This window comes from Chiloscyllium plagiosum, chromosome 39, assembly GCF_004010195.1.
Source record: "Chiloscyllium plagiosum isolate BGI_BamShark_2017 chromosome 39, ASM401019v2, whole genome shotgun sequence".
NCBI classification, from domain to species: domain Eukaryota; kingdom Metazoa; phylum Chordata; class Chondrichthyes; order Orectolobiformes; family Hemiscylliidae; genus Chiloscyllium; species Chiloscyllium plagiosum.
Genome location: NC_057748.1, coordinates 8,940,759 through 8,966,207, shown reverse-complemented (window position 1 = coordinate 8,966,207; position 25,449 = coordinate 8,940,759). Strand labels below are relative to the sequence as shown.

Below are 25,449 nucleotides of genomic sequence, written 5' to 3'. Positions count from 1 at the left end.
GCTACACAAGCAAGGAAACATTTCCTATTGAAAGGGTGGGCAGGGTGGGTGAGGTTGCTTTATTAGTAAGGAATGAAACTAAATTGATAGCAAGAAATAATATAGAATCTGTGGGTAGAGTTGATGAGCCATAAAGCAAACAAAAACAACCTTGATAGGATTTGTGTACATGCCTCCTAGCAGTAGTCAGGATGTGGGAGAAAAAATAAATCGGGACAGAAAAGGCATGTGTAAGAGAAGCATTAATACAATAGAGTCAACTTGGCTTTGACAAGGGGAGGTTGTGCATGACAAATCTGTTATAATTCTTTGAGGATAAATTGGGCAAGTTAGACAAAGGAGAGCCAGTTGACATGACCTACTTGGATTTCCAGAAGGTTATTGACAAGATGCTGCACATGAGGCTGCTAAATAAGATGAGCCCATGCTGTTAGGGCAAGGTACTGGCATTGATAGAGGATTGGCTGACTAGAAGGCAGAAAGTGGGGTGAAAGGGCTCTTTTTCAGGATGGTTGTCGGTGACTAGTAGAGTTCCATTGGGGTCAGTGTTGGGACCATAACTCGTCTTATCTATTAATGATCTGGATGAAGGAACTGAGCCCTGTGGCTACGTTTGCAGATGATGCAAATAGGTGGAGGGCAGGTAGGAAACTGGTGGCTGCAGAAGGACAGTCTAGGAGTGTGGGCAAAGAAATGGAACACTATATGGGAAGAGGTTTTTCATTTTTGATAGTAAGAACAGAGATGCAGACCCATTTCTAAATGGGAAAAGGGGTTGGAAATCTGAAGCACAAAGGAACTTGGGAGTCCTGGTTCATATTCTCTTAAGGTTAACACCCAGGTTCAGTTGGCAGTTAAGAACTCAAATGCAATGTTAACGATCATTTCAGGAGGGCTGGAATACAAGAGCAGAGATATATTGTTGACTCTGTATAAAACTCTGGTCAGACCGCATTTGGAATATTGAGTGGTTTTTTTCCGCCCTGTATCTAAGGAAGGATGTGTTGGCATTGGAGGGGATCCAGAGGAGGTTGAAAGAATGATGCTGGGGATGAAGGGATTTGTCATCTGATGAGCGGTTGAGCACTCTGGGACTATACTCTGAGTTTAGAAGGATGTGGGTGGATCTGATTGTAACTTAAAGAATATTGAGAGGCCTGGATTGAGAGGACATGGAGAAGAAATTTCCACTGAGACTAGGACCCAAGGAGACAGTCTCATCATTCTGAGGCTACCTTTAGGACTGCCACAAGGAGAAATTTATTCATCTGTGTAACTCATTGTTACAGATGGCTGTGGAGGCTAAGTCATTGAATATATTTAAGACAGAGGTTCTTGATTAGTAAGGGGAATCAAGGGTTACAGGGAGAAAGCAGGAGAATGGAGTTGAGGAACGTAGCAGCCATGATCAAATGGCAGAGCAGACTTATGGGCCAAATGGCCTAATTCTGCTCCTGTATCTTCTGGTCTTGTCCCATAGTGTTACGTAAAACATTTGGTTATTGCATGTCTAGATAAGATAGAATTGTCTCTTTCCTTACCACTCACCATTTTTTTTTTGTTGCAACTAATTTTAACGGTCATATACTCATTATACAGAGAGGGATCCATTTCTCCGTGGTGTCTCCTCGTAAGCTTCCTGCCTTGCGTGTACTCTTTGAAAAAGCAGCACCAGGCAATGTCGTGGAAACTCCGCTGAAAGATTACAGTCAAGACCCACGTCATATGATAATGATCCGAGGGATGGTGCTTCCAGGTAAGTGCAGTACAATTATTTTCCCTGGCTCCCAGTGGTCTGTCTCCAAGGGTGCCCACAATCCAAGCCACACTGCAGTGCTAGCTTGCTATTATACTGCAACGTGTGAACCATAAGCCTTGAAAGTTCAGGGCAGCAAGAATGGAGGAAGCTAGATGATAGGAAACTGTAGTGGAGAATAAAAGCAAATTACTGTGGATGCTGAAACAAACCGATGACAGCATTAGTGGAGAGAAAGAGTTGATGTTTCGACTCTGGTACAATTCTTCAGAACAATCGGGAAGGTGATTAGTTAATAGTTTACTTTTTTAAACCCTACTCCCTCTGAAGCTGTTTTTTCTGTGGCTTCGGTCACTCCTTAATATGTCCTTGTGATCACACTCTCAAGGTTCAGGCATGAATATGAGTAAACTGCCCAGTCAGAGAGCATTACAGCTATCACCCTCTCCTGTACTCATCAGGCACCTGTGCATATACATTTCCCTTTTTAAAAGCTTCAGTGGTAACTCGATAGAAGTTTTCCAAACATTGAGAGTACTGATGGGGTAGATTGGAAGAAACTATTTTGGCTAGTTGTGAAGTATAGGGCTAGAGACATAGCTGTACGTTCAAAGCTAAGTCATTCAGGAGTGAAGTTTAACACATCTATGCACAAGCTATAGTAGAAGTTTGAAATTCTGGTTTTCTAATGGCAATTGAAGCTAGGTTAATTTTAAATCTTAGTTTCATGGACTTTGGTTAACAGAAGGTATTGAGTGACATAGGGCAAAGGCAGGTATGTCTTTGTTTGGTCACAGATTCACTATAACTTGGTTGAATACTGAAACAAGCTTCAGAAGCTAAATAGCCTACTAATGTTCTTCTTGAAATGCATGGATAGGTGATTACATTGTTGATGAATAGTTTCTTCATGGCCAAATGGAAGAGAGGTGCTGATGCTTATCTTATACCAGTGGAATAATGTCTCTTTGGGATAGCAAGGTGCTAAAACAAAAGTAACTGTACACTTTGCACCCTGCACTAGGTCCTCCCAGCATCATTGTATCAAACTCAGGAGTAGTAAGAATGGATATTAGCTACTGCTTTGACTTATTTTGTGTTTGTTTAGGTGGAGGATCAGTTGCACCTGTGCCACAGAAGCCAGCTCCACCACAGCCACAACCATCAGCACAGCAACAGCCAAATCTGTTGCCAAGTCAACCACAAGCACCCCAGTTATCACAGTCTCAGCCACCGTCACAGTCCCAGGCAATGCCTTCTGTCTCGCAGCCGTATCAGGTAATTCAGTTAACAGTTGCAACAGCTGATTATTTTTCTCCACAGTTGCTTCCAACTGGTCTGCAACCGACATAAGTTACGGATTCATCCTGTTTGATCTCTGACTGTTGACAAGCAACAGAAATTGGTAACAAAGGCAGAAATTACTGGAAGATCTCAGCAGGTTTAACAGCATCTGTGGCAAGAAAGCGGACTTAACATTTTGGGATCAGTGACCTACAGAACTGATGGTAGCCCAGAATGAAACTGTTTTTAATGCAGAAACTGGGTGGAGATGAGTAAGGAGTAGACAATAATTGGAGAGGGAGTCCAAAGAGAGAGAAGAACAGTTGGACGGACAAAGGAATGGATAACTGTCAGCCTTGGAAAATGAATGGCTACTAATGGAGAATATTAGTGGCTAGCAATGAGTTGTGTAATAGACCATGTGACGACAAGGCTTGGTGTATGGGGGTTGGAGTAAGGACATAGGACTTGAAGCACCTTGGCCCAAAATTGTTGAATTCAATATTGAGACCAGAAGGCTGTAGTGTTCTCAAGTGGAAATAGATGTTCTTGTGCTGAGCTTCACTGGAACACTGCAGCAAGCCTGAGACAGATGTTAGTCAGGCAACTGGAAGCTCGGGGTCATTTTTGTGGACAGAACCTAGGTGTTCTATGAAGTGGTCACTCAGTCTACATTTCACTTCCCCAATGTAGAGGAAACCACATTGTGAGCAGTGAATGCAGTAGACTAGATTGAGTGAAATGTAGGTAAAGTGCTGCTTCACCTGGAAGTTGTGTTTGGGTCCTTGGATGCTGAGGAGTGAAGAAGTAAACAGGCAAGTGTTATACCTGCGGTTGCAGCAGAAGGTGCTGTGGGTGAGTATTGGGAGTGAAGGAGCAGTGGACCAGGATGTCCTGTAGGGATGGGGTCCTTGTGGAAGGCTGTTAGCGAGGGGAATATGTGTCTGATGGTGGCATCCTTCTAGAGGTGGTGGAAATTGCAGCTAATGAGCCTCTGGATGTGGAAGATGTTGGGGTGGTAGGTGAGGACAAGTGGGACCCTGTCCGTGTTGTGGGAAGGAAGAGGCAGGATGAGGGCTGACATGCAGGAAATAGATGGTGAGTTGGACCAGGTGAAGACGAGAGTGAGGTGGAAATTTCAAATTCCAGATGAGCGAGGGAAGCAGCACCAATGATGATACCAATATACTGGAGAACGAGTTGTGGGTGGAGGCTGGAATAGGACTGGAACAAGGAATGCTCCATGTACTCCATGAAAGAGACCAACATATCTGGGGCCCATGCCAGTTTCCATGGCCACCCCTTTCTCTTGACTAAAGAGAGATGAGTTAAAAGAGAAATTGTTCAGAGTGAGGACAAGAAAAGAAACTGGTACTCCGGATGAGATTTGAATGCACGTGAAAATTTTAAAATCAAAGTATTTGTGGCTTGTACAGTTGCTTGTGGCAGTAATGAAGCATTTAGATGGCAAATGTTTTATTAGTTCCTTATTGGTCCAAACTCTTGACACCCAGTGCTACTATAGATCAGAACACTCTCCCATTTACAGCTACTTCAATGGTAATGCACTCGACACCAAAATTGCTGGCAAACAGCCCTACTTTAATACATGTTCTTTTTCAAGAAAAACATCCATGGTTTGCACACTAAATACAAAGTAGTAGTACTGCTCATGTTCATATAATCTAGTAAAAATTATCAGTAACAACATCACAGCAAAGTGTGATGTGAAGAAAAATGATTTTGCTACAACAAAATTGGGTCTGCCCACTTTGCTATAATATGTCTTTAATTTCTCTCCTTCATAGGGTCCTGCAGTGTCTGGTTCCCTTGCTGCTGCTCAGGCTGCTGCTCAGATTGCCGTGGAAACAGCGACCAGTCAGCTCAAAGCAGCTGTAGTTCCGTCAACCAATCGATGTAAGATCAAAGTGTCGGAGACTATGACTGTGAACTGCATTTTGTAATTCTGCAGACCTTTGTCATTCTTCATTGGCCAATGAGGGTTTGCATACTATATATAACTATGCATTTAATTTGACCCAGGCTTAGTAAGTTACTAATTATGTAAATAATAATGTAAGACTGAACTTTTGGCCCCTTTGGAACTGATTCCCACCTCTGGCAACTGTCTGGGTGGAGTTTGCACATTCTCCCCCGTGTCTGCGTGGGTTTCCTCCAGGTGCTCCAGTTTCCTCCCACAGTCGAAAGATGTGCAGGTCCGGTGAATTGACCATTCTAAATTGCCCATAGTGTTAAGTGCATTAGTCAGGGGTAAATATAGGGTAGGGGAATGGGTCTGGGTGGGTTACTCTTCGAAGGGTTGGTGTGGACTTGTTGGGCCAAATGGCCTGTTTCCATACTGTAGGGAATCTAATCTAATCTGATCTTGCTCCAAGGGCTAGGATAACTTTACTGGAGCATTAAAATACACAACTTTTATTCTTATTCTATTGTGAAGTTACAAGGTCACAATTGTTTCCCTGATGGTCTAATGGGGTTGGAGTGTTATCAAACCAGAGTAACCAAACAGATTGAATGTTTGATTCCTAGCCTCTCTCCAATCATTAGGTGCATTATGTTTAACCTCAATTACCCCAAGCCTGCATCAATCCAAGGTAATTTGTAGAATGTTATCCATGATTATTATTCCTGATCTCTAGAATAAATATAGGAAATGCTGGAGCCATTCTAACAGAGAACAAGTGCAAATATTTATGCTTCTTTCAAAGACTGTTCATGGGCAAAAATGTACAGTAGATTGTTAAGGACAGCATTTGACTTGATTAGGGGTGACCTGAAAAATAATCTAACATGTCAGCACTCTGTTGTCATTGCTTCATCAGAGTCAACTACTTGGGAAAGGTACTTGAAAAAGGGTAAGCTTCTATGGCGATGTATTCCAGTGAGAACTGTACCTAGTAGAGGAAAGGAAAATGATCAAAGGGATTTATTGTTGATCTGCTATGACTGACTGAGAAAGGTTTCCAAGCTTATTACTGAGAGGACTGCTGTATTGTTTTGTGCACTTATTCCTTCACAGTTCCTGCAGTTAGCCAGATACCTCCAGTGTCAGGTGTGGGAGCTATGTTTAGCCAGGCTACTCCGCAAGCATTAACAACGAGCTCTGTGGCCAGTATAACCAAAGTCATCCCGTCCACCGCATCTATGATGACTGCAGCAGCACAATCTAGCCTGGTGTCCACGGTTACCACTGGTGTTCCATTACCGCAGCAACCACAGGCAGCACAGCAGCCCAACCAGCAATCCATGGTGAGTAACATTTTTTTTTCTATTCATTTTTGGCGAGTTAAACATTTCTTGTTTGTTTCTAATCCTTGTTAAGGTGTTCATGAGTCATTTTCTTGTTTTAAAATAGTGATGGAAGGCTTATTCTTTTCCATAAAAGTTAAAGTTCTTAATTGGAGTAAAGCAAATTTTAATGGTATGAGACCAGAACTATTGAAAATTGATTCGAGTAGCCTGTTCGCAGGTAAAGGGACCACTGACAAGTGGGAGGCTTTCAAAAGTGTAATAACGAGAGTTCAGAGGCAGTATGTTCCTGTTAGTGAAGGGTAAGGCTGGTAAGAATGGGGAACAATGGATGAATAAAGGTATCGAGGTTCTAGTCAAGAATAAGAGAGAACCATACACATTAGTATAGACAACGGGGATCAATCTATTGAAGAGTATTGGGGTATTAAGAGGGAAAAGAGGGGCTATGAGAGAGACTTGGCAGATAAGGTTAAGGATTATTCAAAGAGATGCGACAAATGCATTAAAAGCAATAAAGCAACTAGAGAGAGAATAGGGCCCCATCCTTGTGTTGAATCTCAAGTGATGGGAGTGATACTAAGTAAATGTATCAATTTTTACTGTAGAGAAAGAAATGGAGGCTAGAGAACTCTGGAAATAAATATTGCTATTTTGAAAACAGTTCACATGGCAGAAAAGGAAATGCTGGAGGTCTTAGAAAACATAAGGGGTATAAATCTTCAGGACCTTGAGCAAGTGTTTCCCAAGAGGTTGTGGGAAGTTAGGAAAGACATTGCAGGGTCTCTAGCAGAAATATTTATATCATCTGTAACCACAGGTGAGATGCCAGATGACTGGAGAGTGGCTAATGTTGTGCCTTTTATTTAGGAAAAACTATAAGGAGAAGCCTGGGAACTATAGATCTGTGATGGTTAAGTTGTTGGAGATGATTCTGAAAGATAGGATTTATATGCATTTGGAGAGGCATGGATTGGTTAAGGATAGTCAACTTGGATTTGTGCAAGGGCAGTCATGTCTCTCAAACTAGATTAAGTCTTTTGAGGAAGAAACCAAGAAGATTGAGGGCAGTGTGGTAGACGTTGTTTACATAGACTTTTCAGAACCTTGTCAAAGGCTTTAGTATAGTAGACTAATTAGTAAATTAGATTCAGAGTGAGCTTGCCAGTTAGGTACAAAATTGGGTTGACAATTGGTTGATCGTGTGGGGTGGAGGGTTGTTTTTCAGACTAGAGGCCTGTGACCGCCAGTGTTCCACAACAACCGGTACTTTTGTTTGTCATTTATATAAACGATTTGGGTGAGAATATAGGAAGCATGGTTAGTAAGGTTGCAGATAACCCCAAAATTGGTCTTCAAGTGGACAGTAAAGAAAGTTATCTAAGATTACAGAGATCTTTGTAGCAGCAGATGAAGTTTAACTTGGATAAATGCAAGATATTGCATTTTGGTAAAACAAATAAGGACAGGACTTATACATTTAATGGTGGGGCCCTGGTTTTAGTGTAGAACAGAGAGACCTCGGGGTTCATTACATAATTTGCATCACAGGTCGACAGGGTGGTTAAGAAGACGTTTAGCATGCTTGCCTTCATTACTTACTCCTTTGATTAGATTACATTACATTACAGTGTGGAAACAGGCCCTTCGTCCCAACAAGTCCACACCGACCTGCCGAAGCGCAACCCACCCATACCCCTACATTTACCCCTTACCTATACGGGCAATTTAGCATGGCCAATTCACCTGACCTGCACATCTTTGGACTGTGGGAGGAAACTGGAGCACCCGGAGAAACCCACACAGACACGGGGAGAATGTGCAAACTCCACACAGTCAGTTGCCTGAGGCGGGAATTGAACCCAGGTTTCCGGCGCTGAGGGGCAGCAGTGCTAACCACTGTGCCACCGTGCTGCCCAACTACTGGGCATATTTTAAGGTGAGAGGAGCAAGTTTTAAAAAGGGCATGAGGGACAGCTTTATATTTTACAGTGGTTCGTATGTGGAACAAATTGCCAAAGTAAGTGCTGGATGCAGGTACGGTTACAAAGTTTAAAAGACATTTGGATAATTATATGAATGGGAAAGGATTGGAGATTATATTGGCCAAATGCAGGCAAGTGGGGCTAGGTAAAAACAAGGACTGCAGATGCTGAAAACCAGACTCTGGAGTAGAGTGGTGTTGGAAAAGCACAGTTCAGGCAGCATCCAAGGAGCAGTAAAAGCGATGTTTCGGGCAAAAGCCCTTCATCAGGAATATAGGCAGAGTGCCTGAAGGGTGGAGAGATAAATGAGAGTACAATAGGTGAGTGGGGGTGGGATGAAGGTGATGGGTCAGAGAGGAGGGTGGAGTGGTTAGGTGGAAAAGAAGATAGGCTAGTAGGACATGTCATGGGGACGGTGGTGAGGTGGGGGAAGGGGAAATGTGGAAACTGGTGAAGTCCACATTGATGCCCTGGGGTTGAAGTGTTCTGAGGCAGAAGATGAGGCATTCTTCCTCCAGGCCTCGGGTGGTGAGTGAGTGGTGGTGAAGGAGGCCAAGGACCTCCATGTCCTCGGCTGAGTGGGAGGGAGAGTTGAAATGTTGGGCCACAGGGCAGTGTGGTTGATTGGTGCGGGTGTCCCAGAGATGTTCCCTAAAGCGCTCTGCTAGGAGGCATCCAGTCTCCCCAATGTAGAGGAGACTGCATCCGGAGCAACGGATACAATAAATGATATTGGTGGATACGCAGGAAAAACTTTGGATGTGGAAGGCTCCTTGAGGGCCTTGGATGGAGGTGTGGGCGCAGGTTTTGCAATTCCTGCAGTGGCAGGACTGGAGGGTGGGTTGTAGGGGGGTGTGGACCTGACCACGTAGTCATGGAGGGAACGGTCGTTGCGAAAGGCAGAAAGGGGTGGGGAGGGAAATATATCGCTGGTGGTGGGGTCCATTTGGAGTTGGTAGAAATGTCGAAATGATTTGGTTTATGTGAAGTTTGGTAGGGTGCAAGGTGAGCACCAGGGGGCTAGTTTAGTTTGGGCACATCGTTGGCTTGGACTGAAGGGTGTGTTTTCATACTTTATACACCTCTGACTCTGTCCAGAGTCTTCGGTTGTTTATTGACATGTGCAGTGAAATGAATTAGTTAAAGATTGACATCTGATACAGGACTTCAGGAGGAGGCTGAGGTGGATCATCCATTCAACATTTTTGGCTGAAATACATCTTTGTCTTGTGCACTAATATGCTGGGCTTCCCCTTTATTGAGTTGTGTGCTGACTACACAAATAATCTGTTTCTTCTGCTGAAGAATACTAGTAAATCGGGTTCTACAATGCTTATTATCAATGAGACTAAGTTTACTAATTGAATTTAAGTTCTTCTAGCTAACTTTGGGATTTGAATTTGTGTCTGGAGAATTTGGTCCAGGGTCCTGGATTACTTGTCTGGTAATATTACCACATCATACAATTAAAGTTAACTTTGACAGGTTTTCTTTGGATGCAGGAGCAGACTTTTTCATGATGCTCTCCACCTGTTCACAACTAAACTGCTGACACCACTTTCAGGTTTTCTGGAAGATCTGTAGCTCGGGTTGTGGATGAGGTAGTTGGTTAGTTGTCAAGCTGCTAGATTATCATTTCATTACCAAAAAAGGCCATCAACAGACTCACAGACCTGGTGTACAAACTGCTGCAGAGAAGACCTGGCTGTGACACACTCCTCAACAGACTGGACCACATTTAAAAAACCAAGCGGGATGGACCAACAACAGTTCACGGAAGTTGCACTGATGATGTTACTCAGTATGGTAATGAACGTCTGCACGATAACCCAGCAGATCAGCAAGCTAACCAACTACCTCAGCCACTTTCACATACACACTGATGTTTGGGTCTAGAGTAAGGAAGAGCTACAACCAGACCTGTTCAATGTCAGTAACTTTAGCAGAAAAGGAAAGCAGTATTGTACTGTTGCAATGGGAATGGGTGGCTACGGGGTGCAGCTTGGTGCTCAGGGTTACTACATATTCAGTGTGCACTTGTCCTCTGTTCTTTCAGCAGACTGTAGGTGTTGGAGCCAGCGCTGGAAATGTGGTTGGAGTTACTGTGGCACCTAGCTCAGTGGCCAATAAGATCCTAGCATGGAGTGGGGTCTTGGAGTGGCAGGAGGTGAGATATATCTGGCTTTGTTTATTTTTGACTGATAGTGATGCCAGAGGAGTGAGCAAATTTAAAGGAGAACTAACTCCATCATAAATATAAAGGAGGTATTAAAGTATCTAACAAAGACATGATGAGCTTTGTAATTCAATTACTAGAAACTTCTCTTACCACCCAGCAAAGAAAATATTTTGAAAAGGTGAAATATATAATTACACACAAAACAGAAATTGCTGGAAAAACTCAGCAGGTCTGTCAGTATCTGCAGTTTTTGATTTCCAGCATCTGCAGTTTTTTATAATCAGCTTGAAGTTCCATTACACGATCACTTGGTGTTGCTGAAATGTTCTTTTACAGTGATAGTTAAAAATACTGTAGCCATTGTCATTGACTATTTTTGGAGTTATAACATTCAAGACTTTGAAAGTTCCCTACTTGAATTTCTTTTGCGCCGCAACTTTCCTAGAAACCCAAACCTGCATCGGTGGACTTGAACGCAAAACTGACACGATCACTTCCTTGCCAGGTGTATGTTACCCCAGGGGAGAACCTGTAAGTATGAGAGCAGAAAAATGTTGTTTAAAAGTCAGATTGCATTGAAAAAATAAGCATGCTTTTTCCTCGTTTCACACTGGAATTTTTTTGGAATGAAGTTCTTTGGGTATTCATAACTCTTTTAGTAGCTCGACCAAATGCCCATCTAAGCTGATGGCAAGATTTGCTATTCTGCATAGATGGACCTCATAGCTGAGTGCAGTTTTTTCCTTGTCCAATTTTCACACAAGCACTCACTGCACTCTTTCTTTGCACTTGAAATTCTGTAACTATTATTGGTATTGCCCTGAGGCGGCATGGTGGCTCAGTGGTGAGCACTACTGCTTCACAGCACCAGGGACCTGGGTTCAATCACCCGCCTCGGGTGACTGTCTGTGTGGAATTTGCACATTCTCCCTGTGTCTGTGTGGGTTTCCTCTGGGTGCTCTGGTTTCCTCCCACAATCCAAAGATGTGCTGGTCAGGTGAATTGGCCATGCTAAATTGCCCATAATGTTAGGTACATTAGTCAAGTTTAAATATAGGGTACGGGAATGGGTCTGGGTGAGTTACTCTTCGGAGGGTCGGTGTGGACCTGTTGGGCTGAGGGGCTCGTTTCCATACTGTAGGGAATGTAATCTAATCTAACTCCGATCTAGCGCAGACTTGGGAATGAAACCTCCAATCTGTTTGATTCAGTAAAAGAATAAAATGTAAGTGTTTTCAAGGCTTCTATCCTCCCAAAATGTTTTGCAGCTAATGGAGCACTTTTCTAAGTGGATTCACCGTTGTAATTTGTGAAACAAGGCTGTCAATTTGTCTGCAATATGTTCTTCTGAGTAGTGATGAATAAATGAATTATTGATGGAGGAATACATAAATACACCAAGAACTTGCCTGCTCTCCCTGAAAGAGTGCACTGGGATCTTTCATATGTACCTTAAAAGGGCAGATCTTAAAATCATCACCCCCTTGATACTGCAAAGCTTCCATATCCAATATGTCTTCAGAGAGTTTAAGTTGCTAAAACTTGTATCAGAAGCCTCTGTGTTGATCTTTCATTATTTCTGTACGATGGCATCAATGATCTCACAAACATAACTGATTTGTAAGAGAGGCTGAGATTCAGAGTAGAAACTGCAGTTCTTAAAATTGAAGCGTCAAGACTGTCTGCTAAAATTTTAAATTCTTAGTACACTGACTGAAAATCTCCTTTCAGATAATTTAATCAGCCTTGTTTGATCAGAAAGTATATTTAAAATAATATCATCCAGGTTTAATAAAAGGGAAAAGTCCTGGATATATGCAGCAGACTGAAGGTGTTAGCATTTTGAGTGAAGGTACATGTCAGTAAAACATCTTGCCTCCAACGTCAACCTATTTAATCTTCAATATCAACACAGCTGTGTATTTCTAACATTTTATGACTTTTCTTTTGTGTGCATCCTTACTGTCTATTTGGTTTCTAAAAACTGTGTTTACTGCACTGCAGCTGCAGGGGGCGCACTTGCTGTAAAACAATCCGTGCCATTGGTGTCATTTTCTTTAAAAGCTACTTTGTCTCATCATCACCCTTGGTAATCTTTCCTACCGTTCTATCACCATCTCTCTTTTTTTTAAAGAAAGAATAAGTATCACTTTCCAGTGATGCACTCAACTTGAGACTGTGTTTTGGATTCCTGTATATTGTTGCTCCATTCCTAATTTGTCTCACCATCCTGCTCATCTCTCTTTCCCTGCTCCTCTTGTCATCTTTCTCAGCACCCTGCTCCCAATCCATGACCCCTCACTATCTCACTTGCTGCTCCGTGCCAGAAGGGGAAAAAGTGATGAGGTGTAGTGGGTAAAGTGGAAAATCGGGTAGTGAGCAGAAGGCAATGACATTTTTAACACTGACTTCCTGATTCACTGCATCGGCAGGAGCTGACTATTTCAAAATAAAATTTACAAAGTCTCTGACCAATGAGTTCCTTCTTCCTATTTGTCAATTTTAAATTGCTCTTTTTAGCAAGGTCTGGCTGACTGTAAAAACAAAATAAATTGAAAACTGGTTGATGGCAGTAGACTGCTTTACAGGAGTTTTTATTTCCTTCTTCCCCCCGCCACCAACGTCTTTTTATCTCTACCCAATTTCTCTACAGAAAGACAGACCAGTGGCCTCAGAAACTTATCATGCAGCTCATTCCTCAACAGTTATTGGTAAGTAAGTGAGGATTGGATTTTCCAGATTTGAATGGAACACGTTGATCACCGGCTGGTCATTTGAAAGAATTTGATGGCAGACAGTGCTAAGGTGTGTGCAGGAATGCAAAAGTTAGGTGAGCAAACAATGTAGAGGAAATCCAATTACTGCAATATGTGGATATATTTTCTGTAGTCAGAAGAGTTGATACTTTGCATTTGATCTGTTTCCAGTCCTTCCTTTCTCTGCCTGTTTGTCATCTGCTGCTCCCTGCATATCTGACTTGCAGATGTTTTATGAATAGAGAGTCATCAAACAAAAATAAAGCACTTTGTGGATGGATGGAAAATTAGATCTTCTGTTTACCTCAGCCATGCTTGCAGAAATCTCCTTGTCACGTGCTACAACATCAGGGGACAGTAAAATTAGAACATTCTTTGTGTGTAAATGTTTTGGTGATTATGCACTGACCATAAGGAAATGTCTATCTCAAAGTTTGTGAGAAGATTTGTAGCTCGGGTGCTCGTTGCTGTGGTTCTGTTCGCCGAGTTGGAAGTTTTTGTTGCAAACGTTTCGTCCCCTGTCTAGGTGACATCCTCAGTGCTTGGGAGCCTCCTGTGAAGCGCTTCTGTGGTGTTTATAGTGGCCACTCTCAGACAACAACTCACCAAAACTAAGGACCCGATACCTAGCATGAGCAAAACTAATGTAGTGTACAAAATCCCATGCAAGGACTGCACAAAACACTATATAGGACAAACCGGAAGACAGCTAACGATCCGCATCCACGAACATCAACTACCCACGAAACGACACAACCAGCTATCCCTAGTAGCCCCACACGCAGACGACAAGCAACATGAATTTGACTAAGACAACACTACCATTATAGGGCAAGCGAAACAAAGAACAGCCAGGGAATTCCTAGAAGCATGGCACTCATCCACAAACTCCATCAAGAAACACATCGACCTGGACCCAATATACCGGCCACTACAGCGGACAGCTGAAACTGACGGCAGGGACAGGCCACTATAAATGCCGGAGGAAACACCACAGAAGCGCTTCACAGGAGGCTCCCAAGCACTGAGGATGTCACCTAGATAGGGGACGAAACGTTTGCAACAATAACTTCCAGCTCGGCGAACAGAACCACAGCAAATGTCTATCTGTTTTCCAAGCATGTAAAATTGATAGACAGCATAAGATCAACCAGCCTGTCGAGCTTTCCCCATTCTCAGAATGGTTACAGTATCACGACTTGATACTCCCCATCCATCCAAAGCTGTTTTCTCCTGCTCGTGAATTATTGTATAAGCAGCAATGACCATCAAATGCAAATAATGTAGCTTCATCCAAGGTGGTGGAGAAAAATATTATGGAATAATTGGGGGCAAGGAGGGTAGTGAGGGAAAGAACTTCTTAAAAGGTTCTAATTTTCTGTATTAATTGTCTTTGTTCTTGTCTTTTCTTTTGATACTATCTAGACAACACTTGGACATTTATTCCGTAATTCTCGCATGGTCCAGTTTCAGTTCACAAACAAGGATTTGGAGTCATTAAAGGGACTGTATCGGATCATGGCCAATGGTTTTGTAAGTACCAGAAAGGGGTTCTCCTAAATTCATTGATTCTTGAGTGACACATGGGAGTTTGGACATCATTGTGCGGCTGTGCAGGACATTGGTGAGGCCTCAGTAAGAATTTTGAGAAGATTTGTAGCTCAGATTGAGGTTCTGGATGTAGGCTTGCTCACTGAGCTGGAAGATTCATTTCCAGATGTTTCGTCACCCTACTAGGTAACTCCTTCAGTGGCCCTCCAAGCAAAGCACTGCTAATAATTCCTGCTTTCTGTTTATATGTTTGGGTTGGTGATGTCATTTTCTGTTCGTTTTCTCAGGGGATGGTAGATTGGGTCTAACTTGGTGTTTGTTGATAGAGATGAAATATGTTGCTGGAAAAACGCAGCAGATCAGGCAGCATCTAGGGAACAGGAGAATCGACGTTTCGGTCATTAGCCCTTCTTCAGGCCATCAACTGATGGCCAATGGTTTTGTAAGTACCAGAAAGGGGTTTGGCCATCAACTAGCCACAAAACGACATGACCCTCTCTCACTAGTATCCTTACGTACAGATAAGGAAGGATACCACGTTGACTGGGACAACACATCCATCCTGGACCAGCCAAACAGGGACATGCACGAGAATTCCTAGAAGCATGGCATTCCAACCAGAACTCTATCAACAAACACATCGAGTTAGACCCCCATCTACCACCTCCTGAGAAAAAGAACAGGAAATGACATCACCAACCTAAACATATAAATAGAAAGCAGGAATTATCAGCAATGCTTCGCTTGGAGGCCTGCTGAAGATGTTACTTAGGATGATGAAACGTCTGGAAATTAACCTTCCAGCTCAGTGAGCAAACATACATCCAGCCCCTCTTAGAATATTGCATACAGTTCTGGTTGCCCTTCTATAGGAAGAATATTATTCAACTAGAGAGGGTGCAGCAAAGATTTGCAAGGATGTTGGTAGGACTGGAGGGTTCAAGTTGAAGAGAGAGGCTGAATAGGCTGGCCCCTTTCCCCTGGAGTTTTGGAGGCTGAGGCGTGACCTTGTAGAGATTTATAAAATCCTGAGTGGCATGGATAGGGTGGTACCAAAAGTTTTTTTTTTCTTTTTCAAGGGTATGGGAGTCCAAAACTAGAGGGCATAAGTTTAAGGTGACAGGGGAAAGATTTAAAAAGGACCAGAGGGGTAACCTTTTCATGCAGAGTGTGCTGTTTGGATGGAACGAGTTGCCAGAGGAAGTAGTGGGGGTGGATACAATCAGAACATTTAAAATGTGTCTGGATGGGTACGTGAGTAGCAAGGGCCACACAGGCCAAATGCTGGCAAACGGGATTAGGTCAGACTGGGATTTCTGGTCCATGCAGACAAACTGAACCGAAGGGTCTGTTTCTGTGCTGTATGAGCTTGTTGTTGTTTTGTTGAAAAATCTCAGTCAAGAATCCAGTTTCATAATGAGGGACAGGATTCAGATTGAAGTGGAAGTTGGAGCTGAACAAGAAGGTTGTTATTCGATGAACTAGGAGAAAGTGAGGACTGCAGATGCTGAAGTACCAGAGTTGAAAAATGTGGTGCTGGAAAAACGCAGCAGGCCAGGCAGCATCCGAGGAGCAGGAGAATCGCCGTTTCGGACATAAGCCCTTCTTCAGGAATGAAGCTGGTGTGCCAAGCGGGCTGAGATAAAAGGTAGGGGGGAGGGGCGCTGGAAGTACGATAGGTGGAAGGAGGTGAGGGTGATAGGCCGGAGAAGGGGCACCCTCTTGACCCCAACCCTCTGATTCAGCACCACCCTCTTGACCTGCAACCTTCTTCCTGACCTCTCCGCCCCTGCCCCCACCCCCTCTCCGGCCTATCACCCTCGCCATCACCTCCTTCCACCTATCATATTCCCAGCGTCCCTCCCCCAAATTCCCTCCCCCCTACCTTTTACCTCCGCCCGTTTGGCACACCAGCCTCATTCCTGAAGAAGGGCTCATGCCCGAAACGTCGATTCTCCTGCCCCTCGGATGCTGCCTGGCCTGCTGTGTTTTTCTAGCACCACATTTTTCAACTCTGTTATTAGATGAAGCCAAGTTTAGATGCATGTTGTGACAGGAAGTGAAAACTGAGGCAGTTTAATGTATTTGAAGTCCCTGAAAAGGGTACGTTGAATTAGGACACAGTGACTAACATGCTTTTAAGGATGTGTGGATGAAATGCCACAAAAAATATTACATGAGGATTTAATTGGAGCAATAGGAATTCAGAGCAATGACTATGATGTTGCTAATAGAGAATGGAGTTATGCAGAAGAAAAATTGCTATCAACTGAAAGGCTGGAGGCTTGAGGGATCAGTCCGATAACTACAAAATCAAACTTCAGGTGTATATTGTATTGATTGTGGAATGTGACCTTTTTAATCATGTATTATGAACATTTAATGAACACCCACTGTCTCTCTTCTATTGTAAATTATTTTACAATTACTTGATTTTTCCTGAGCATAGATGGGATCATACAAACATGGGGCAGAGTAGGTCACTTGATCCCTCTAGCCTTTCAATAAGATCGTGATTGATTTGATTGTAACTACAAATTCACATTCCATCCTATCCTTAATAACCTTTTCATTCCATTGACAAATTAAATTTTTCCCTTCGTCTTAAAAATATTCAAAGACTCTGCTTCCATCACTACTTTAGAGAGTAGTCATGATTTGGAGATGCCGGTGTTGGACTGGGGTGTACAAAGTTAAAAATCACACAACACCAGGTTATAGTCCAACAGGTTTAATTGGAAGTACACTAGCTTTCGGAGCGACGCAATCACCTGATGAAGGAGCGTCACTCCGAAAGCTAGTGTGCTTCCAATTAAACCTGTTGGACTATAACCTGGTGTTGTGTGATTTCTACTTTAGAGAGTATCTTGAAGATTAATGACCTGCTGAGGGGAAAACAAATTGCCTCATCTGACTTCAGTGGATGACCCCTGATCTTTAAACAGTGGCATTTGTCTCCTAGAAAAGAATAGCCTGTTTCTGCTTTGTACATTTAGCTCATTGTTGTGGTTCTGTTCGCCGAGCTGGAAGTTTTTGTTGCAAACATTTCGTCCCCTGGCTAGGCGACATCATCAGTGCTTGGGAGCCTCCTGCGAAGCGCTTCTTTGATGTTTCCTCCGTTGTTTATAGTGGTCTGTCCCTGCTGCTTCCGGTTGTCAGTTTCAGCTGTCCGCTGTAGTGGTTGGTATATTGGGTCCAGGTCGATGTGTTTGTTGATGGAGTTTGTGGATGAATGCCATGCCTCTAGGAATTCCCTGGCTGTTCTCTGTCTGGCTTGCCCTACGATAGTAGTGTTGTCCCAGTCGAAACGACACGACCAGCTATCCTTAGTAGCCACATTCACAGACAACAAGCAACATGAATCGACTGGGACAACACTACTATCATAGGGCAAGCCAGACAGAGAACAGCCAGGGAATTCCTAGAGGCATGGCATTCATCCACAAACTCCATCAACAAACACATCGACCTGGACCCAATATACCAACCATTACAGCGGATAGCTGAAACTGACAACCGGAAGCGGCAGGGACAGACCACTATAAACACCGGAGGAAACATCAAAGAAGCGCTTCGCAGGAGGCTCCCAAGCACTGATGATGTCGCCTAGCCAGGGGACGAAACGTTTGCAACAAAAACTTCCAGCTCGGCGAACAGAACCACAACAACGAGCACCCGAGCTACAAATCTTCGCACAAACTTTGAACATTTAGCTCAATTGATCCATGCCAATGTTAAGACCCTTTACAATTCTCCTCCCAGTGTACTTTGGAGGTCTGGTGGGAGGGCAGATTGCACCAATTACAGGAGGAAGGTTATTGCCAAAGCAAGTGAATAGAATGAGGCAAAAGCAAAACACTGTGGATGCAGGACATTTTGAAATATAAACATTGCCTGCCTGCCTCCTAAATATATCCAGCATGATTTGTTTTTATGATCCAAAAGGGAAGCTACTGAAGAATAAAAGATGCATGAATAGAAATGCCACTGTGCTGTAACAGGTTGGAATTGTAGGCTAAGGATTTAGTAAAGGCAAGTAATATATCTATTTCGTAATGGTTAGAAGTAGCCACATGCATCCCCATGCAGAATTCCATCCAGCAATGACCGTGTACTTTGGAACTGTTTCTTCCAGGCAGGCTGTGTCCATTTCCCACACAGTGCTCCTTGTGAGGTCCGTGTCTTGATGCTGCTGTACTCCTCCAAGAAGAAAATCTTCATGGGTTTGATCCCAAATGATCAGAGTGGCTTTGTGAATGGAATCCGACTGGTCATAACCAACCACAAGAAAGCACAACAGCAGAAAATTGAACAGCAGAGAAATGTAAGCAGTTTGATTTAAAAATTCTAGTTAATGATTCATCTTTCAACCTAGGCAATGCCTTTTTAAAAGGAGTACCCGTCCATTTTGTTTACTTGTAGCTGAGTGCTTAGTGCATTCATGTATGTTAACCCAGTCATGCAAGTCTTGAGCTGTTGCATTATCTTGGAATAGTAGAATGAGCATATTCATTTAACTTGCTGCAAGGGTGGATGGCTTGAATTTGTGTACTAGTCCATACTAGTTTGGGGTCATGTGTTCTGAGGTCCCATACATATTCTTTAGGAGGTGGAAAGAAAATCTGGACTTCATTTTTGCAACCCATAGGATGAGTTCCTAAACTAAGAAGAGGTGTCAGTATTTCATTTTATTATGCTACTCCCGTCATGCTTGACTTTCTTCTGTAAGTAGACTGTTAATTTCTGTTTTTATTATGTAGTATTAAAACCCCTCACTCTAAGTCTTAAGAATGGAAGAAAGGCAACAAGTAAATTATACTTTACACACTTGTGTAACAGTGTTTCAGGCTTGATAATAAATTTATTTGTCATCATTATGTTCTTAAATTTGGCAGCAAATGGGTGGAACACAGCCACTGGGCACTGGGTCTATTCCAAACCCAGCATTTATGCAGAAGCCTGGAACAATGCCAGTCTCTCAAGGAGTGCAGCAGCAACAGGTATGATTGATCCTACATTCCTGTATCATATTTTGAATGGTACAGTGTATTGCAAATCTTGACACAGAATTGCAGGCTAATTGGGCAGAGCAGGCACCGCAGTCAAACCCAATCCTTTAGATGTTCAACATCCATGTATATGCTCTTCCTAAAAGTCATTGTGTAGCAATTTGATCCAGGGATGATGCCTGTTAGTGTCTTGGCTGAGATTAGCTCACTCAGTACACAAGTTCAAATCTGATTATGGACTTAGTTTAACTAGATAAAACTCCCTCTCCTTCCTGGTCCTTTCTAATTGTGTCGAATTTGTTCAGGTTTGTTTCTTGGGCTTGTAGAATCAATGACTGAATATAGTTTGTGGTAGACGTTTGCAGCTTGTATAAGTGAGTGAACCATCGACTCGCTATCCTCAAAGGCGAAAGAAATTGTGATTGATTTGATCTGTACTTAATCTATTTGAGAAAAAAAATGAGAATTTACATATTTTTATATGTGTAAAATGCTTTTATTTTCTCTCCCTGATATCTTGTCACTTTCCTCCACCTTTGCAGATGCCAGGTCAGCCAGTGACCACCTCAATACCTCAGGTTCATACAGTTACAACAATGGATGACCAACAGCGGCAGCAGAATCTGGTGAGTGTACTGGGTACTTTTACATTTTATTCTCTTGCTGTCTGGAAACATACACATTTATTTGATATTTGATGAAGCTTTAGCTTGTGTGTAAATTCCCCCTTGTTTAATGAGCAACTGTCTGGAGCGAGGCATGCCTGTCAATACTAAATCTGCTTTGTTGCATTTATGATTGTCAGGAACTCCAGTGTTTACAAACTGTATAAAACCTAAGGAATAAACTTGATTCACTGATAACAACATTTGTATAGTATCTTCCATTACCTGGGGATGCCTGAAAGTACCTCACAGCTTTGGGCATTTAGTCATTGTTGGATTTTCTGCACTGCAACACCAATTTGCTCGAACTTTTACAAGTATTAGCCAAGAACCAGGGAGAGCTGTCCTGTTCCTCAAGGTGGTAGACATGGGATCTTTTACAACAACCTGAAAGGAAAATTGAGCCTTGGATTAACATCTCTGACAAGTAGCACATCCGGGCAGCACAGGCAGTTTCTCTACTGGACTCGTGTCATCTTGATTTTATACTCAAATTCTGGAGTAAAACTATAACTGAGTTTTTTGAGGTGACGTACAACTGAACCGTGGGTGACCATTAATTTTGCAGATCTTTGTGATGAGAGGTAATAGACATGCAAGAATTTCTTTGTTCACCTGTTGCAAGTGGTCCTTAATGTTTCTTACACAACCTAGTCCCATTCTGTTCATCTAGGCACATGAGTCTGTTAATCCATTGATAAACATAATCATGGGAATGGATCAGAGTTTCCCTTTTTCCTATTGAGTATCACCACCTGCATTCATCCCACTTCATTTCCAGCCCAAGGAATGAGTTAGTATGAATCGTCAAATAAGTTGTCAGAGAAACAGGTTACAACTTTATGCCTGGCAAACACAGGTTGGATTTGCTTGCCACCCTGAGCTCTGGATTCTGCTATGCTGCTGTTGACAGCACTCGGATTTTCGCCATTTTGTAATTTTGGTTGTCACTTATCTCAGTACTATGAACACAGGATGGCATGCAAGTGCAATGAAATTACATCTGATCATGCATAAGTCACAAAATTTACAGCCTTTGCAGAAAATGTGAAAACCCTGAACTTAAAATGCTTTTTGATATTGACTTATTAATACAACTGCTTGTGTTTGTTTCTCTCTCTCTCTCTCTCTCTCTCTCTCTCTGCATTGTGCACGCACTCTGCACCTTTTGTGCCTGCTCTTCCTCTTCACCTGCTACCTGTTCTGCCCACTCCATTTCACCCCACTTGTGCACTCTCCGTAGCATTTTAATTTGTATTGCTTATAATTTTATTCTGTCTCTAACAGCAGCAGCAAATGCAGCTTAGAGCGCAGCAGCAAGCCCAGGCTGTTACACAGCAGCAACAGTCAGGTGGCCCTCCTCAGAATCCACCTCCGGCTCCACAGCAGACCGGACCCCTGCTCAGACCACCCAACCCTGGGGCTAACCCACAGCTTCGCAGCCTGCTCCTCAGTCAGCAAACAGTGAGTGTAATCTTCTGTGCAAATATTCACTTTTCTGATGCACTTTCTCCTCCTGTTTCCAACTGTGCTTTTTTTTTCAATCCATGTGCTACAAGACTCTTTCTAAGGTCGGATATTAATTGTTGCAAGGTTTTGCTATATTGGTGCATAACTGAAAAGAGCAGAAAATGTGACTGTCTCACCTTGCCCTCATTTAGCAAATGTTAACTAATGCTAACAACATTGCTAGTTAGGCAAAATTGCTAGTGAGGCAACATCAATGAAGAGAGAATCCCAGGTAAAATTACAGGTCAGAGATGCCTGCTTGCTGAGTATTTCCAGCGATTTACTTTATTTCACATTTCCAGCCATGACAATATTTTGATTCATGTGTTAGCAACCATTGATTTGCTCTCCTGGTCTCTCTCTAACTCAGACTGTCTTTCTTGTGGTCTCTTTTTTTTTTTCTCATGGCCTCCATCTCTCCCATTATTTACCTTCATAATTTCAACAAATGCACAGCACAGGGCCATACAACAAGTTTTGAATTGATGTTACTGTTCATCCCATGTATGTCAAGTTACTGTTAACAATTCCCACCAGTTGGCTGCTGTGACAAGACACTACATCTATTTCAGTCTCTAACTATATAGCGTTGCCATAAGAGTCCATTACAAGTGAGTTATGTCTAATATACTATCTGACAGTTTGGGTAGTTACGCAAGTAGCTGCCCTAAGACTTTCCTAAGTGTGGTCGAAACCCCAGGTGCGGATCCCAATTTTAAAGTTTGGTGTTCCAACCTGTGAGGGAACAATGACTGCCATGCAGCTGTTATTAACAGCTGCACCCTTAGTTTAACAGGCCCTAACACACTCTGGCCCCTTACTCTACCCTGTCTGAGGGGCAGTGAAAGTTTTCAAATCTTTGCATGGGGTCACAGTAGGAGAAGGTTTTGGAAAGTATTGGTTTACCCTGTACCTGCTGATTTTACAAGGTTCTCCCAGTTTGATCTTCAAGCGGTTTCAGTCAGCTGTTTGCATCTGGATATGATACATTTACCATGCTGAAGAGATGCTTGGTGCAACTACTAAGTGTTAGGATAAGTAGTTGCTAAGTCTGATTTGGGGTGGTATTTATAGTTTCCATTTAATTGTTACCAAGAGAATGCTGTCAGTGCCCTCAGCAAACTGTGTCTCTGTATTTGCTCTGGATTCCAAGCCTATTTCTTCAGTACAGTGCAGAGTGGAGGAGACCCATTATTTAAATTGTGCATGAAATCCATCCTAGTTACTTATTTATTGGTGGAATGTGAATGATACTGGCAGGGTCAGCATTTGTTGCCCATTCTTAATTGCTTGATCTGAGTGGCCTATTGGGCCATTCAAGAGTTGACCACATTGCCTAATCCGGAATTGCATGTAAGCCAGATCAGGCAAGGATTGCAAATTTCCTCCCATGAAAGACATTAGTGATCCAGACAGGATTTAAGATGGTCAGTTGTTTCATGGTCACTATTGCTAGTTTTCGATTCCAGATTTTTAGTTATTTAACTTCTACTAGATGCCGTGGTGGGACTTGAGCCCAGGTCCCTAGAACTAGGCCTTTGGATTGTTGGTCCTGTAATGTTACAATTTCGCTACATGCACACATTTTTAAAAATGCTGATGAATGGTAGATTTTGAATTTTGATTGCGGGATTTCCCCATTAAATGGGGTATTGGTTTAAGGGCACTCTTTTCCAAGTTTCCAAGCTGTTAAGTTTCCATCTGAACAAATGGCAAGAGTGAAGTACACTAATGACTCAAGTTTCCATATACAACATTTCCAGAACTCAATGTTTGGATGATCTTCTGACACTCATGAAGCAGCTCATGGATTTAGTGTTGAGAACTGAGCTGCACCATCATAGCTCCAGTTCTCCGCCTGCACTCTGAAGGCAGTTTTCAGCTGTTAACCTGGGATTAAGCTCTTTATCTTTTAGTGTTTGAGACTGGTGATGGTGCTACCCCACGCAATCCAAAGAGACTGGTCGCCTGTTTGTACTCTAGTGGTAGGATGGGAGACTTAAAATGCAGGATACTTTCGTATTCAGATGTCTTTTGATGTGGGAAGGTCAGCTACTTGTGGAATTGACCAGGTGAAATTTGGCTTGCTATAACTAGCCTTAATTGGTGGTGTCTGTGGTACTTTGAGGAAGTGACAAGCTGTGACACCTAGCTACTTAAGATGGGCCATTTCAAGGTTCTTAACATCAGCTGAAAGAGTTTGGAAGGAACTTTCAGATGTATGAGCAACACTGCCAAAACTTCAATTTTTGTCTGTGTACATTGCTATTTATTGTACAGTCAGATCAGAAATGTGCATTTACACATTGAGTCCTGGAATAGACCAGAAACGTAACAACATTCTGAAAATGAATTTTAATATTCTTTACAATGCATCATCCCTGAGCTGGTTTAAAAACCCAAAAAATGCTTCCAAACTGCCCTATCTTGCCAGATGTACCATCACATGCCAGTTTTGAATATTTGATTTGCCTAGATGTTTTAGCTTTGTAATTGCTTTTCATAATTCTATGATTTTCGTTTTTGATTCAGTCTCAGAGTGGGGTTCCACAGCCTCAACAGCCTATGCACCATATCCAGCAGCAAGCCTCTCAAATGCTGTCCCATCAGTCCATGGGTCAGCAGATGTCCCATCACCCTCCAGGACAGCAACTCCAGATGCAAGGGCAACAGCTAATGCACCAAGGTCCTGGGCAACCATGGGGCAACCAGATGGCTCAACGGCCACCTTTGCAAGGTAAGAAAATTCAAAGTCCGAACAGTTAATATTACTGGTTGTGCAGATAGTGGAAGTCTGTTTGTCAGTAATAAAGTATCACAATCCATCAGGATGAATGTTATTAGACATAATATAAATTGTTGAATTCTTGACATCGGATGTAATGCTAAAGATACATTTGTCCAATAAGAAATTGTATTAGTGAGAAAAAGTGAATGCAAGTAAGCTTTCCTGTCTTCCCAGAGGCCACCAACTTGCATGGGACCATGGAAAGAAGTGTCAGTAGAATTGGCTTGGTGATGGGATGAAAGAAAGTGGTGAAGGGCCTCTTAGTCACCAATAGTAATTGTGACTACGCAGTCAGGAAATGAGGGTATCATCAGCAACTTGTGGGAAGAGATACTCCATTTCTCTTTTTGGAGGGCATCTGGGAGAGTTTTTTTGCCAGCAGTTCACAAGTAAGGGAGGCTAATTCTATACAAAGAATTCCTAGTTTAACCAAAGAACGTGATTCTTTTAAATTGGATTATAATTTCCAGTATGCCTGAATCTGGATAGCTTCTGCTATTGATAATTGTGAGACACACGTTAAATGAGTCTCCCAAATCTTTTGGAATTCTAAATATCATATCATTTAAACTTATCTGTTTGACCAAGCTTTTGGCTCTGTATGGCTCAGTATCTTTGCTTTATATGTCTTTTATGACTTCTTTAGGAAGCTTTGTTATGTTAAACATATTTAAGGAAAAATCTCATTTCATCGAAG

At 42.5% G+C, this 25,449-nt stretch overlaps 1 protein-coding gene across 4 annotated transcripts in view; it reads left to right on the top strand.

The window, feature by feature from the left end:
- The window catches only part of med25 (mediator complex subunit 25), a 42,950-nt gene that overhangs the window by 12,214 nt on the left and 5,287 nt on the right, over positions 1-25,449 (top strand). For 2 of the 4 annotated variants that reach the window (XM_043679666.1, XM_043679667.1), the window contains exons 7-19: positions 1,600-1,756; positions 2,865-3,034; positions 4,849-4,957; positions 6,081-6,310; positions 10,352-10,462; positions 10,920-11,005; positions 13,128-13,185; positions 14,656-14,763; positions 18,917-19,105; positions 19,677-19,781; positions 20,333-20,416; positions 21,743-21,919; positions 24,497-24,701. In XM_043679666.1, coding sequence (XP_043535601.1) covers positions 1,600-1,756; positions 2,865-3,034; positions 4,849-4,957; positions 6,081-6,310; positions 10,352-10,462; positions 10,920-11,005; positions 13,128-13,185; positions 14,656-14,763; positions 18,917-19,105; positions 19,677-19,781; positions 20,333-20,416; positions 21,743-21,919; positions 24,497-24,701 — 1,789 coding nt within the window. The remainder of the gene's footprint in view (positions 1-1,599; positions 1,757-2,864; positions 3,035-4,848; positions 4,958-6,080; positions 6,311-10,351; positions 10,463-10,919; positions 11,006-13,127; positions 13,186-14,655; positions 14,764-18,916; positions 19,106-19,676; positions 19,782-20,332; positions 20,417-21,742; positions 21,920-24,496; positions 24,702-25,449) is intronic. The other 2 variants (XM_043679668.1, XM_043679669.1) reach the window with 2 other exon arrangements.